The sequence below is a fragment of the Bos taurus genome, chromosome 23 (genome assembly GCF_002263795.3).
Source record: "Bos taurus isolate L1 Dominette 01449 registration number 42190680 breed Hereford chromosome 23, ARS-UCD2.0, whole genome shotgun sequence".
Lineage (NCBI taxonomy): Eukaryota > Metazoa > Chordata > Mammalia > Artiodactyla > Bovidae > Bos > Bos taurus.
In genome coordinates this window covers 42,980,955-42,996,579 of record NC_037350.1, presented here as the reverse complement: position 1 = coordinate 42,996,579, position 15,625 = coordinate 42,980,955, and the positions used below count along the sequence as shown (strand labels likewise).

Here is a 15,625-nt window from a genome sequence, read left to right as displayed (position 1 = left end):
TCTTACATAGTTACCCATTCACCGGAAAAATTTAGCTAAATCCTGAAAGGTGCCATGAGCACATCATGTCTGTATTCCGGGGTGTAAAATACACTGTTATTCTGATGTTCATTCTTACTGAACAGTAATTATTTTTTCTCCTAAGTGTTTATACCACTGCTGAACAACACAGTGAAGTTCATGTGCCAAAACCACAACGTGAATTCTACAATCTAAATTCTTTCTCAATTTATCTTCTGCACTGGCGCTATTAACAGCTGAATCAAGTAACTCATGGAAACCGTTAAGTCCCATTACTAAGGCTGGCAAATGAATTAACCTACGCGATCTAGTGTCACTTTATTTCCTCCAGCAAATTAATAAATCAGACTAAAACACAATTCGGGACGTGTGTCACCAAATCAAGCATTATTAATACATTAAGATCATTAGGACACATATGAATAGATAAACAGTCTTTCACACCGAAAGGCTGAAATGTTTTATAAAAAGCGCACTCTGGAAGACGTCCCTGCGCACCTCCCCACTCACTTCTGGATCATGGTCTGCCACTCTCCCTCTCGGTCTCCGACAGGAAAGCGGTCTATCTGTGCCTGTGTCTTCGTTCTCCACTCCCGCATGTAATCTTCTATATCGAACACGAAAGGGTGCTGCCCAAAATTAGCATCAACAACTTCTCCTGGTGTCTGGAGCCCCACGGTAGGATATAAATTTGGCTGTAAGACAACACAGTTCACTAAATATCCATCCCTTTTATGTTAAAAAAGAAAATTCATTCTTGCAAATGCTACCTTTAAAATAACAGAATTGCAAATTTGCTCCACAAATATTTTAAGATCTCAATCAGAAACTAATAGAGGAAGAAATAAAGCAAATGATCAAGAAAAATACACAGCAACCTAAGCTACTTATTTATTCAGACCATAGGGCATTATACATCTAATAAATGAAGGTACTTCTAATAAATAAATTCTTGCTCTTAGGAATATGTCATACAGACGCAGGGAACTGAAACAGGGGCTCTTCAACAGGCTGAAGTGTGGGCTAGAGGGAGATGGGCGAAGGTCTGGGAGGGAGGGGACATGGGTGTACCTATGGCTGACTCTTGTTGATGTATGACAGAAAACCACACAATTCTGTAAAGCAATTATCCTTCAATTAAAAAATTGAAAAAAAAAAAAAAGATTATATCATACAATAGAGAGATTCAAGCATAACTCATATTTATCCTCTGAAGTATGATACTGCGATGCGCTTCTAGAAAGTACACGTGGAAGCTGATTACCATAGAAGAACATCCTAACTGGGCATACACTATGTTAAGTTTACTAATTTCTATTCTCTCTACATCTGGGATGCCTTTATTAAGGAATGGTATAAGAACTTAATTATAAGCAAAACAGTGCCTTTAAGAATAGAGATTCTTTACATAAAAATAAAATGCACACATCTCCAGAAAGGATTTAAACATTCAAATTCATTAAGAAATGCATTTCCTCTAAGATATACTCTAAGACTTGAGGGTGAAACAAGTTCAACAGCTTCAAAAATCTGTACAAAAAATACAGGAGTCCTTCTGTCAGCTCAATCACTGTTGTCACATCTGAAGGGAGAGTAAGTTACTGAGCGTCCTCTAAAGGTCCAGGTTTACTCACTGTCATTACCCTGTTAAGTCATCATCATTATGATTATCTGCATTATGAAGATAGAGGAACTGAGGACGGGGTAAATTAACGTGCTCACAGTTGTCCTACACCACGGCAGAGCTGGGACTGGACACAGGCTTATTAACACCAAAATCTAAGCTCAGTGGACCTTTCTGTAACTCCAAAGCCTACTTCATCCTCAGTCTCTGTGTTTATGCCTATTGCTTTGCTTTAATGATTATCACAGGTATTTTCAGTACAAAATCAGGTAAAGATTAAGAGAATATAATGTGTGTAAATACAAGATGCTTAGATAGATTTCACTGCAAAAAGCTAAGAAGGTATTTTTAAACTCAGGTGACCAATCAAGCAACCCAAATCAGAAACAGAAGGAGTACTGTGGTAATATACTGGGAAAGACAGTCACGTTGGCTTAGGGGAACAAGTGGTAACACAACACCCACACGTGTACTGAGTCTTAATAATCAACAAAACTCACAAGTTAATAGACTTTTACGGTGAAGACAAGTGAGATACTCATTATAACCTTCTCATTTCACCAATGAGAAACGGAGATTTAAAGAGCTTGCACAGTGTCTCCAAAAGCACCAGTTTGTTAATGACACGCAGAAAGGGAAACTCATGGCTCTACTCCGAGGACAGTATTCTTTTCATTAAAGCCCATTACAAAATTGCGACATAGTTTAAAACAAAAGTATTTTAAGCCAAAAACTCTTATGTCAAGAAAAATGAAATTTATAGAAAAAAAAATTTGCCACACATTATAAGGACCAATATTCTAAATATGAAAAAATAATCTCAGAATATAGGAAAACAAAGACTACTAGTTCGTCTGCTCAATGTTACGCGGCAGCCTGGATTTGAGGGGAGCTTGGGGGGAGAGAGGATACACGGATATGTACGGCTGAGCCCCTTCTGCTGTGTACCTGACACTATCATAACATTGCTAATTGGCTATACCCCGATACAAAACAAAAAACTGACAAACAAAATTACTAGTTAAAAACAATTTAATTGGCAATAGATACACAGGCAATTTGAAGAAACATAAGATGATGATTAAAAATATAAAGAGATATGAATTGAATTTCTTAAATGCAAATTAAAATAAGCAGATTATTTTGCACAACAGATTAAGATTTTAAAAGCTGAGAACACCCAGTGTTGATGAAGGCTGAGAAAATAAGCCCTCTCATTCACTGTACATAGAAATATGAACCAATATAACCTTGTAAGAAAGATATTTGGCAAAATCTATTAAGACTGACAAGACAATTTTACTTTACTTCTTTCTTTCCAATTTGAATTGCTTTTATTTCTTTTTCTTGTCTGATTTTGAAATTACCGATTCAATTTCCTTGCTGATAATTAGTCCTTTTCTTGTAAGAAATTAATCCTACAGAAAAACAAACATGTGCAAAGATATATGTCCTGCAGCATTATTTTTAATAGCAAATAAAAAATTAAAAAGAATGTCCATTCACAGGTGGTATTATATACCACAATCAGGGAAGCTCAGCCCGCACTGACTATAAGATCTACCATCATTTCATGTCTAAGAAACACTGTCCATTAAACTGTGACAGGCCATGGATTTCTAGGATACACCCCCTTTCATAAATGTCAAATACACAAAAACATACATCTTTAAATCGTTGCAGTGCATCTTACAATAAGATATTATAAAAACAAGCAAAAAGAAAGCGTTAAAAACGTGTACACTGATGCAGAAAGAGGCACAACACACATCACTAAGTGAAAAAAGCAAGCTACCGGAACAGTGCCTCAGCTACGACCCACCTTCCTCCAGCCGACAGTCACGGACACACTGGCCAACGTAAGTTTAAAACAGATCTAGAAGGCCATACACTCAACACCATCATCATATCTAAAGATGGTGAGGTGAGCTGGGGAAGAATGATCATTTTGAAAAACATCTCCAGTTTTCAGAGATGTAAAGCACCCTCTGGTTCCATAATAGGTAAGCTTTTTTTCTGTAAACATCCCCTCCACGGAGGCTGACTGCTGTGACTGTCTAGTGAAGGATCACAGGTGGTGGGGACTCTAAGAGAAAGACTAACTTTCTTTCCTTTTTAAGTAGAAGAATGATATGTTGTGTGTGGAAGTCCCAGAAGATCTCACAGTCACAAAAATAAAGAGCTCTCAGAACCACTGTGTTATTAACAGAAAACTTACAACCACCACCCTAACCACCACTTTACCCACTGAGGTAGAAATGAACATCACCCTTGGCTAATTACAGACAAGGCAAAAAATATAACTGGTGATTCTAAAATGGGACAAAAAATGATCAGAAGGCAACCCCAAACAGTCAACATATCTAAAAGTAGCTACGCCTTTTTTAAATGATCACCACTATCTGTCAGTAAGGAACAAAATCTACTAACTGACAAGTTGATTTTACTTGCTTAGAGCCACAAAAACTGGGAGAAGAAAGAAAGAAGAAAAAAAAAAATCAAACCAGCTATATACGCCCTTTCACCAAATCCATGTGACTCGGAGAGTCTGAGCAAAACGTCTGCAACAAGACTGAGCTACGTGGGCCCTCGTATCTGCACCTGGACCAACACCCAGCCGCCCCCACCAGACACTCTTCTCAAAAGCCTCTCCTTTCCACTCACCCACAGGATCACCCCCTGTCCATTCAAGGGCAGGATCACGGCTACTTTCCCTCTGGATATACAACATCCCCTGTTTTTCTTGCTACTGTATCATTCTCAACAGCTAGCAGACACCCTGCTAACCCTGACAATAAGCCCACTGGTCAATCCTCAGCCCCTGTGACGCAATACATCACAGTGGCATCTGACACGCTGGCTTCTCCTTCCTTCCGGACAGATCTTCTTCAGTTGGCTCTGAAGGAGGACACCCAATTCTTAGTCCTCCTCCTGCCCCACTCACTGGTCACTGCTTCTTAAAGTTCTGTTTCAGGCATACAATAAGTGATACCGATCAAAAGTTTATTAATAGATTTAAATATCTGAAGAGATCAGTGAATATAAACTATCAGTCCTAAATGATAAGAAAGCACTGTATCAGAGTTTATTAGTCCCCACTCCCTTTAGGGCTATATATGATGCATGTTACAACTGACAGAGGCTTAGATTTGGGATGTAAGGCGTCCGGAATGGAACCACTCCTTACGTCTCCAGAGGCTGAGTCACCAGCATCTCCTGCCTGAGTTTCTGCAACAGCCCCTCACAGTTGGCTTGTTTCTGTCTTTACTCCCCCAGCTGCCGTCTCTCTGTCATCCGGTGTATCACAACAGCTAACCTCTGCACTGTCAGCGTCCTTCATTCAGAGTCAATGCCCAGGTGCTCACAACGGCCCCCGCCCTCGGGTCTGACTCCGCCCCACCCTGGGGTCTGACTCCGCCCGCCTCAGTCTCTCTACCTCCCTGCACGCTCTTCAAACACGCCCCAAGCGCTCCTGCCTGAGTGCCCGCCCCCTAACTACTCCCTCTGCCTGGAACGTTCTTGTTCTCCGTATCCTCGCTTCCTCCAAAGATTCTGCTCAGCAATTACCTTGAACAACGGTGAGCAAACTGTGCCACCTGGGCTCTGTCCTTGGTCCTCTCAGGCACTACTGTTTTCTCCCTTTAAAAAGTATTTAAATTTTTAAAAATATTTTTAATGCATTATTTATTAAGGTCCTCAACTTGAATACTCCGAAAGGACAGAGACCTCCATCTGTTTTGTTGAATAAAAGCAAGCAGAGAACTCGCCACACTGTGGCATCAACAGACGCTGAATTAGTAAATGACTGTCACACAGCCACTTACTAAAAAGCCCAACAATAAAAGAGAAACATATTTCAAACGAATCCACAGTGATACTAAAAAGTGTCTTCTAAACAAACATGTCCGATTTGGTTCTCAGCCACAGCTAAGTTCCCCTGGGCAGCGGGGCCCAGTGCAACTCGGCTTACTTTCTGCCGGTCCGCACGGATGGCAGCTCATGAAAGGCGCTCTGGTGCACGTGCGGCACGGCTTATAAACTTATTATCAGTAAGACTGCGTTTTAAACGTGAGTAGTACTAGTTTCTATATACTTCTTTTAATTAAAAATACAAAACTACTTTTACAAGAAAGTCTGTCTTACCGGTAAGTCGGTGAAAGCGATACCTAAAAGGAAAGGAAAATGGCGTTAGAAGTCGTTTTTCAGGCAGAGTATGGTGACAAGCTGAATTTCTCACCAAAAAGAAGGGAAAATACAGCAAAGGAAGGAAAAAATTAAAAAGCTAAATATAAAATAACAAGACTAATTTTTCTCTCAATAACACTTATGCAGGTCTGAGTGAATGCCATCCTGTGTCAAGCTCATGACCCTTGTTAGGGACACGCCAATTTTATTTCTGGGGTACGGTAGTTGCCTCCAGGATTTCTGAAATGGTTTCAGATAAATATTCAAAGCTATGTGAGGAAAAAGAAAACTGGTTGCAAAATAATTACATTTAATTTCTGACTGACACCTAAGCTGCTTTATCTGGCCTTGTTATTTAAATCTTCCTTACCTAGATTTAGCTTTTAAATAATTTTAAGGGAAAAGGAAAGATTTTCTGTTACAAAAAGGGGTGAATAGAAAATATAGTAGCTTTGTTTACTTTAAAAAATTCTCATAAAAATACAAAGTTTTGATTACTCTAGAAAACAAAATTAATTCCTCTTTCAAAGGACAAAGATACATACAGTTGAAAATTTCTCTTAAATGCCCTCTGACAGTAATTTCAACAGTTATGTACCAAATACATTTGAACAATGGCAACATCACTGGAATAAATCTACTGACATCCCAAAGTGATGATGTAATCACCCTTTAAATATTCAAATAAATTACTTAGCTGAAAATAAGATAATAAACAAACCAGATATTTCTATAGGACCTCAGTCATATGTTTAAAAAGACTGAGCTCTATAATAATGGGAGGGGGTGGTACTGCTGACTTGGCTAATCGCAGTTCTTCAGTTTAAACACACATTAAGACAAAGTCAAACCATGCCAGCATCCCACCCTCTATGGTGATGATCACCACCTAAAATAATGAGGGCCCTCCTGTTGAAACATCATCTTTAAGGTCTCTTCCCAGTTGAGAGTCTGTAGCTCTACCGTTGTGCTGTGCCTTCAGAAAATACATCTGACTCTATTCATTAAAGTAATAAAGTTAAAAGGCAAACTGACTATAAATCTCTACTATATATGCCTTGAAATAAATGTAAAAATAGTGCTTTGTAATTAAAATACTGTTTTTATGACTTTTAAAAACCAGTAAACTTATATGTTAACTTGTCAAAAGTGAAAACGTTCAGATTACCTTTAGTTTCATTAATAAACAGAAAGTAAAGTGATTGTGGGCCAAACAAATGTGAGAATTTATCCTAAAAATTTCAGAAAACTAAAAAGAACAAAGAAAACAGCAAGAATAAATAAAACATGACCATATATAATTTTACCACCTTTCATAAAACAGCAGCCTAATCACTTTCCTTCAAAAATGTCTATCGATAAAGACTGTCTAAATTTATATCGTTTAAGCAAAAATTTACTTTTGTCAGTAATTACTGAGATCCTTCCTCACTTTACCAAAATCTCTAATGAAGTATCCAACTTAATTCTATAGAATAACACTTTTGAACACTGTCAAATATATTAAACACAACCTATACATATTCAGACCACAAAAATGGCACTTTAACAAGCTGAACAATTATTTAAGTTTTACACAGAAAACAATTTTTTCCCAATTTCCTAATCTGATTATCAAGAGACTTTTAGAAAAGTAACTGTCTACTGAAGAATTATAACAAAATTTAAAAATTCAAATGAATTAACTTGCATACTGAAATGTTTCTCCTTTAATTATTTCCTCAAAACCCCCTTCATTTCTCTTTATACAGTAAGTAAATATACATTTTGAAAACCTCCATGAGACAGAAACTAAGCATGTACCAAGCTTTGGGGCACAAATTATCCATTTTGCGAAATACAAGGGAAAAGTAGCTGAGTAATATTTTATCTTCTAGATGCTAGAATCTGGTCCAGAGAGAAACACATTACTCTGTAAGGGGTCAGCTCTCTGGGCTTGTTTCAACTACTTAATTCTGCTACAGTAGCAGGACAGCAGCCACATACAGAAAGCAAATGAACCAGGGGTAGGGGTGGTGGTGACTGGGTTTCAGTGACACTTTACTTAGAAAGCAGACACGAGACTGATCTGGCCCGTGGGCCATCATAGCTTGCTGACCTCTGCTCCAGAGGAATAATTCTTGCTCACTGCATCCCCAGCACCTGGGCCAGAGTCTGGCAAACGACAATGAACACCACTTACTGAGCACTCACTAAGTGTATGGCAATCACTTAGCTTCACGTGCATCACTTCAGTCCACCCCAGCAACCTCAACAGGCACATGTTACAGCGATCTGGTTTTATGATCTGAGGCACACAGATGTGTAAGTAACTCGCCTAAGGTCACAAGCCCAAGCCAGGAGAAAAACCCAGACAACTGAACTCCCATACTGACCACTGCTATCCTGACCCTCCATGTGCTTGACAAATACATATTAGGTTTATGAATGAATAATGCCAACTGTTTCAAACTGACAATTTTAGAACATGCTTCCATCAAGTACCCTTGTTCTTAAACAGCATCCCATGTGCTGCAGTTCATGGGGTCACAAAGAGTCGGACACAACTTAGGGACTGAACAACAACAACATATTTTAAAAACAACTTCCTTACGCAAGAGAAAAATCTCAATGTAAATGCTTGTGAAAATCTAATAGGAAAAAAATAATATCACATCACCTATGATCTTCTTAAGTCCCAAAATAAAATTTCTTCTCTGAAATAAAGTTTTTGCAAACTATAAAAAAATTCATTTTGGTTTTAAAAATGTCATCTTTGCATTACTGAACCAAAGGTCCTACCTGAAGGCAGACTTCTGGTTTAAGATCTTAAATACCTTAAGCAGCCAAGCCAATGAAGACTATCCCAGTTAACTGCTTTGACAACTCAGACAGAGCCTGAAGAGCAACAACAAACTAGAAGGGCTGTGTCCTTCTGGAAACCAGTCTGCCAATAACAATCAGATCACAAATACACACACCATACATGGCATCCTTTATCAACAGTCTTGTACTGAAAAGAATGTTAAGAGTCTCTGTGGACTTGTGAGAGCTTTTAAGTTAGCCAGCACAGAACTTCAGAATCAACAGTAATAATCAGAAGGAAAAGTTTTAAGCCAAATGTAACTAACTATGACTAAGACAGTAACATTATATAAGGAGTATGTCGAGACACTAAAAAACCCAAATAACTATTACCAACATAGCCCAAAATTTAGAATTCTCTACTATTAAATTACAGAATAGTTTTTGCACTATATTAAAGAATATTTATTATATGTCTAAGCATACTATCTGCAGTTTAATTTTTAAATACTGTTTATAAGCAAACTGAATCTTCTGCCTTTGGGGATTAGTTGATGCCTTCTTTCACTTTATCTCATCAGAAATAACCTGCTATAAATCAAGAATGTTCTAAACAGTTAAAAATATGAAACTTTTTTTAAAGCATCAACCTTGCTATCCTTTATACTTACTTTAATACAAAACAAAGACAAAAAAAATCTAAGAAAAGGGAGCATAAAAGTATTAAATCTGAAGTAGTACAGATATTCAACCAAAACCCCTAATTTCCTGTTAGTCTTACAGCGGAGTGATTTTCTCATGTTTTCACTAATCTATCTATTTGCCAGCTGTCTTTTAGAAGTTTTGTTATCATTTGCTCATTTTAGTTCTGCTCCCTTTTGCAGAACTAGCTTGTAGTTACAATCTTTGTTAATTTTTTGTTAGCAGGCCTGATTTTTCAGTATGTCAATGCCCTTCATTTCGCTGGGAGCATAAGCTTTTCCATGCTCTGTCATTACCCTCATATTATACTAAAAACTGACGGCTTTTTTCTCGGCACTCGGTATCTAGAAAACTGGATCATACTGTGAAGGGCTTTATTCAAAGCAGAGCAGAAAGCATGCAGCATTTCCACTATTAGAATAAATATCTGAGCATGCAGTTATTTCTAGTTAGTCCCACAGGTGTGATATCATGTGGCCTTCAACGTAAAAAATTAAGATTTTTAATTGAATATGTGCCCATTACATAATACTTCAGATTTAAATTTTCACCATTTTCTCAGCTTCTACCTAGAAAGAACAAAGAAATAATCTCCAGAGGCATCTACTCATAAAGGAGAATTACATAATAACCATTACTACCATGCTGTAAGTACATAAGCACCCCATCTGGTTACTTTAGTACCTAAACTGTGTCCATTCTTGGTGTAGAAGCAGGTGTTGTTGATAAGGTTGACACAACAGCCAATGACGTCACCAGTTGTAAAAGTTGGTCCATAAGGTTGTCCCGTTCCAGAAGAACAAAATGAATGTCCATCATCACCATGGTAACCATACGAATGTTTATCCCAGCCTAAAAGAGAAAGTTTCAGTATATTTACAGTGAAAAGTAAGGTTGCCCCATACTAGAACTATTCAGCAAATTTATAATAAGACAAGCAAGAACAGTACAATCTCTGTAAATTTCCCCTTTCCAAAGGTAAAATTTCCAACAGTACATTTAAATTCTCAACAATCACAGTACATAAATTCTGTATTAAAACACTGCTTACAACATTAACAAAAGTAAATCTGCCACACAGAACGCTAAACTATGTCTCAGAGAGGACTCTTAACAGAAAAAGCAAACAAACAGCAAGACGCAGTCTCATGCATATTTCCTTTGCTAACAGACCGAAGGAATTTTGCTCTGATTTGGTTTTAACACACACAGAGTTTAAAATAACACACAAGATTTTTCTCTCAATTTTCAAGCAGTTTCCTCTAAAGTTAATTTTTAACATTAGTAAGCAGAACATCAGAAAATATAATCGAAGAATCACTTGGTACAATTAATGGTTTTAGGAAAACAGTCTACCACTGTGTTTCACACCTTCCTTCCTTTGCTTTTTTTCTCCTTCGTTTACTTTTAACATCAGCCTAGATACCCAGAGTATTAAACAACTGAAAATGGGGAATTCCTAGAAGTCAGGAATGTGTTGGGTAGGAGACAGAACCAACCAATTAAAACATCTAAAGTAGCTGATATCATTATGTACTAGAAGTTCAAAATACCAACACACAAAACAAAAACAAGCAAAACAAAACGAGGCATGGCATATTTTGCAAAATAGCATAAAATTTATTAAAACCATTTAGCTTCAACTCTGAACTCATACAGCGATTAAAAATATAGAAGATTGATGTACTTAATATCTCGAGTTATTACTTGCCATTTTAGCCAGAGTTAGCCATAAGACCGCACTGTAATTCAATTACAAGTGTACCTGGTAGTCTGTTCATGTTCACGCCTTGAGCAGAAAGACCGATTCCCATGTAACTGTTTAAAAAAAAGGAAGAAAGAAAAGCTGATTGTAGTTATATATATGTATAAATTACCAAACACTCCCAAACATTATCAGAATTAAGCCCAAGATGAACTGCACAGGGTAGCTACAAAAAAATTCTTAGAATTCATGAAAAAGCAAAAAGGGCAATATTAAGCAACAACAAAACCCAGACTGACAGTACATTCCTATAGCATCATTCATAAACATACCCAAAGAATTACTTATGTATTCTTACAATTATAAAAATCTTTCCAACTTATCTACACATACATATTTGGAATTAAGAATTCTAACAAAAAGTACAGCGGGGCATGTGGCTTTTAAAAGGACACAGTAAAAATCTAGTTCCTCCCCTCCCTCAACAAAGACATGGAGACAAATTTGAAAAAGTATCCAATTCAGATAAGAGCATCTGCAATACCTAAATATCCTAAAAAGTATGTGCTACAGGGTAACTATGTATTGGTTTTCCGAAAGTATTCAGGCAAACTGACGATATGGACTTAAACATGAAAGCCTTAATTATTAATGTATAAAACACGAGAACAAAATTATCTCTACAAAAGAAATACTAGAGCAAAAGGTAATCATTAAGGTATGCAATTCATTTAAAAAACTTTAAAAAGCAAACTGAGTCCATTAGTTAACAATTAGTTAAATTGCTAATTGTGCAAGATTTAAAATGGTATTTGATGAATTCAGCTACCACTCCTAATAAAAATTCAAATAAAAATAAAAGGGAAGTACCTAAATAAGACACACTTTTTGCCAAATCTAAGGGAGGCCTGGCGTGCTGCGATTCATGGGGTCACAAAGAGTTGGACACGACTGAGCGATTGAACTGAACTGAACTGAACGCAACAAGCAAGGTATTCAACAGTGAAACACTTAAGTCATTTCCGATAAAATCAGGCATAGAGATGCCTACAACTTTTAAACATTGTCTTAGAGATTTTAGTTTAATAAGAGAACTAGATAAGTATAAATATTACAAGATATAAAATTATATTAATTGTAGTTGCTCTGATTATATACCTCGGAAACTATGGAATATAAGTTTTTAGAATTAACTAGGTATTTTGGGAAAATTTAAGATCCCCCTGGAGAAGGTAATAGACACCCACTCCAGTATTCTTGCCTGGAGAATTTCATGGATAGAGGAGCTTGACAGGCTACAGTCCATGAGGTCGCAAAGAGCTAGACACAACTGAGCAACTAATACACTTTTGGAAAATGACTGAATGTAAGAGAAATATTTTAATTTCTTTCCTAGTAATAATCAGCTAGAGAAAGGAAGGAGAATCTATAGATACCAATCATAATAACCACAGACACTATAAAACAGGGGTATCATTAAGGATGGAGGCTTCCCAGGTGATGCTGGTGGTAAAGAACCTGCCTGCCAAAGCAGGAGACTTAAGAGACACGGGATCGATCCCTGGGTCGGGAATATTCCCTGGAGAAGGAAATGGCAACCCACTCTAGAATTCTTGCCTGGAGAATCCAATGGACAAAGGAGCCTGGCGGGCTACATCCATAAGGTTGCAAAGAGTCGGACACAACTGAAGGGACTTAGCATGCACGTATGAATAAAGAGCTCAAGTAAAGCTCAAAAGTGCTATCTTAAAAGTGATAATAAACGAGTATTTGAGTATCTGGATAACGTAACAGTGTAAGAATAGCAATCTTTCTAAAATCAATATATATGTGTACTGAGGTTCAAGATAAGACTCCAAATGAGTCTATCTTTTTAAAACTAGACAAGGTGATTTTAAAGTTCTTATGTAAAAATAGAAAATTGTGATCAAGACAAAGTTAAATAAAAGATAACTTAGTGTCTGTCCTACTAGATATTACCATTCACAGATAATGGAATTCACAAGTGCAGTATGACCAACAAGAGTTGTGTGTCCAGGGACACAACAATGACAAAACAAGAAGAAACGTGTTGGATGTCTAGTCGAGACTCGATAAGTTGGTGTTCTGATTCAGCCCCTCTGTTGAAAATACAGCATATAATGTAATTATTTATGTTTAAAGAAAGTAGTGAGTTACAAGAGAGCCTCCAAGAAGCAGCACAAAGTAAGCAGGGACAGCTCTGGGCCTGCGGACACCCATGAATGGGGAGGAGTTCCTCCTGAGGCACCGAGGCTAACAGGGCTCCACAGTGGATCATCAGCCCTGCTCACTGCTTAGAGCCCACAGGGAAGAGGCTCCCCTCCTGAAGGGAAGAAAACACAGATACCACCCGCGGCCTTGGCTAAAGCTCATCTGACACTGTGGCCTAGTTAAGGGGGAGGGAGAAGGAGCAGCTAAGAGCTGGACAAAGTTACTGACTCCATCTGTGACTCACCCTGCAACACTCACCCTGAATAAAGAACCTGGAAACCCTAATGCAGACCAGGCTTTCGACTGAGGGCCCAGGAGTTAGAAAGCAACTATAAACTGTAATAAAGAGAAAAGTATAGAACTAGATAAACAAAGTGAAGAAAAATGTTTACCTTCCTAATTAAAATAATGCCACAAAAACAAAATTCTAAAATACACCAAAAATGTACCATGTTTGACTGTGTCCGACTCTTTGAGACCCCATGATCTGTAGCCCGCCAGGCTCCTCTGTCCATGGGAATTCTCCAGGCAAGCATACTGGAGTGGGTTGCCATGCCCTCCTCCAGGGTATCTTTCCAACCCAGGAATTGAACCCCGGTCTCCCACAAAGCAGGCAGATTCTTTTTTTAGAAAATTTATTTAATTGGAGGCTAATTACAATACTGTAGTGATTTTTGCCATACATTCACATCAATCAGCCATGGGTTCCCCATCCTGAACCCCCCTCCCACCTCCCTCCCCATCTCATCCCTCAGAGTCATCCCAGTGCACCGGCCCTGAATACCCTGTTCCATGCATCAAACCTGGACTGGCGATCTGTTTCATATATGCTAATATACATGTTTCAATGCTATTCTCGCAAATCATCCCACCCTCTCCTCCCACAGAGTCCAAAAGTCTGTTCTTTACATCTGTGTCTTTTTTGCTGTCCTGCATATAGGGTCATCATTACCATCTTTCTAATATATGTGTTAATATACTGTATTGGTGTTTCTCTTTCTGGCTTACTTCACTCTGTATAATAGGCTCCAGTTTCATCCACCTCATTAGAACTGATTCAAATGTATTCTTTTTAATGGCTGAGTAATACTCCATTGTGTATATGTACCACTGCTTTCCTATCCATTCGTCTGCCGATGGACATCTAGGTTGGTTGCTTCCATGTCCTGGCTATCATAAACAGTGCTCTGATGAACACTGGGGTACACGTGTCTCTTTCAATTCTGGTTTCCTCAGTGTATATGCCCAGCAGTGGGATTGCTGGGTCGTATGGCAGTTCTATTTCCAGTTTTTTAAGGTGTCTCCACACTGTTCTCCATAGTGGCTGTACTAGTTTTCATTCCCAGCAACAGTGTAAGAGGGTTCCCTTTTCTCCCGCACCTTCTCCAGCATTTACTGTTTGTAGACTTTTTGATAGTAACCATTCTGACTGGCATGAGATGGTACCTCATTGTGGTTTTGATTTGCATTTCTCTGATAATGAGTGATGTTGAGCATCTTTTCATGTGTTTGTTAGCCATCTGTATGTCTTCTTTGGAGAAATATCTGTTTAGTTCTTTGGCCCATTTTTTGATTGGGTCATTTATTTTTCTGGAATTGAGCGGCATGAGCTGCCTGTATATTTTTGAGATTAATTCTTTGTCAGTTGCTTCGTTTGCTATTATCTTCTCCCATTCTGAAGGCTGTCTTTTCACCTTGCTTATAGTTTCCTTCATTGTGCAAAAGTTTTTAAGTTTAATTTGTTTATTTTTGCTTTCATTTCTATTACTTTAGGAGGTGGATCCTGCTGTGATTTATGTCAGAGAGTGTTTTGCCTATGTTTTCCTCTAGGAGTTTCATAGTTTCTGGTCTTACATTTAGATCTTTAATCCATTTTGAGTTTATTTTTGTGTATGGTGTTAGAAAGTGTTCTAGATTCATTCTTTTACAAGTGGTTGACCAGTTTTCCCAGCACCACTTGTTAAAGAGACTGTCTTTTCTCCATTGTATATTCTTGTGCAGGCAGATTCTTTACTGTCTGAGCCACCTGGGAAGCCCAAGAACACTGGAGTGGGTAGCCTATCCCTTCTCCAGGGGAACTTTCCAACCCAGGAATCAAACAGAGTCCCCTGCACTACCGGCAGGTTCTTAACCCGCTGAGCTACACAGGAAGCCCCTCAAAAAGGTACATAAGACCAACGAAATACACAACTGGAATGTGAATTCATTCTAGAAGACATCAATGGAGAGTACGATTAAAAAAAAAAAGCATTTAAAAAATACATACATTTAGGATTATGTTAAAGAAAAAAAAATGGAATCACCATTATTAAAAAGTACAGTGGAACACCAGTATTTACTGAGATAGTTTAGCTAGTGATTTCCCACAACTA

At 37.9% G+C, this 15,625-nt stretch overlaps 1 protein-coding gene across 1 annotated transcript in view; it reads right to left on the bottom strand.

Moving 5' to 3' along the window:
- Window positions 1-15,625, bottom strand: part of RANBP9 (RAN binding protein 9) — a 72,935-nt gene that overhangs the window by 21,993 nt on the left and 35,317 nt on the right. The window contains exons 3-6 of the mRNA XM_024984033.2: window positions 11,082-11,134; window positions 10,001-10,168; window positions 5,789-5,811; window positions 532-716 (exon numbers count right to left, since the gene is read on the bottom strand). Of these exons, the coding sequence (XP_024839801.1) occupies window positions 532-716; window positions 5,789-5,811; window positions 10,001-10,168; window positions 11,082-11,134 (429 nt within the window). The remainder of the gene's footprint in view (window positions 1-531; window positions 717-5,788; window positions 5,812-10,000; window positions 10,169-11,081; window positions 11,135-15,625) is intronic.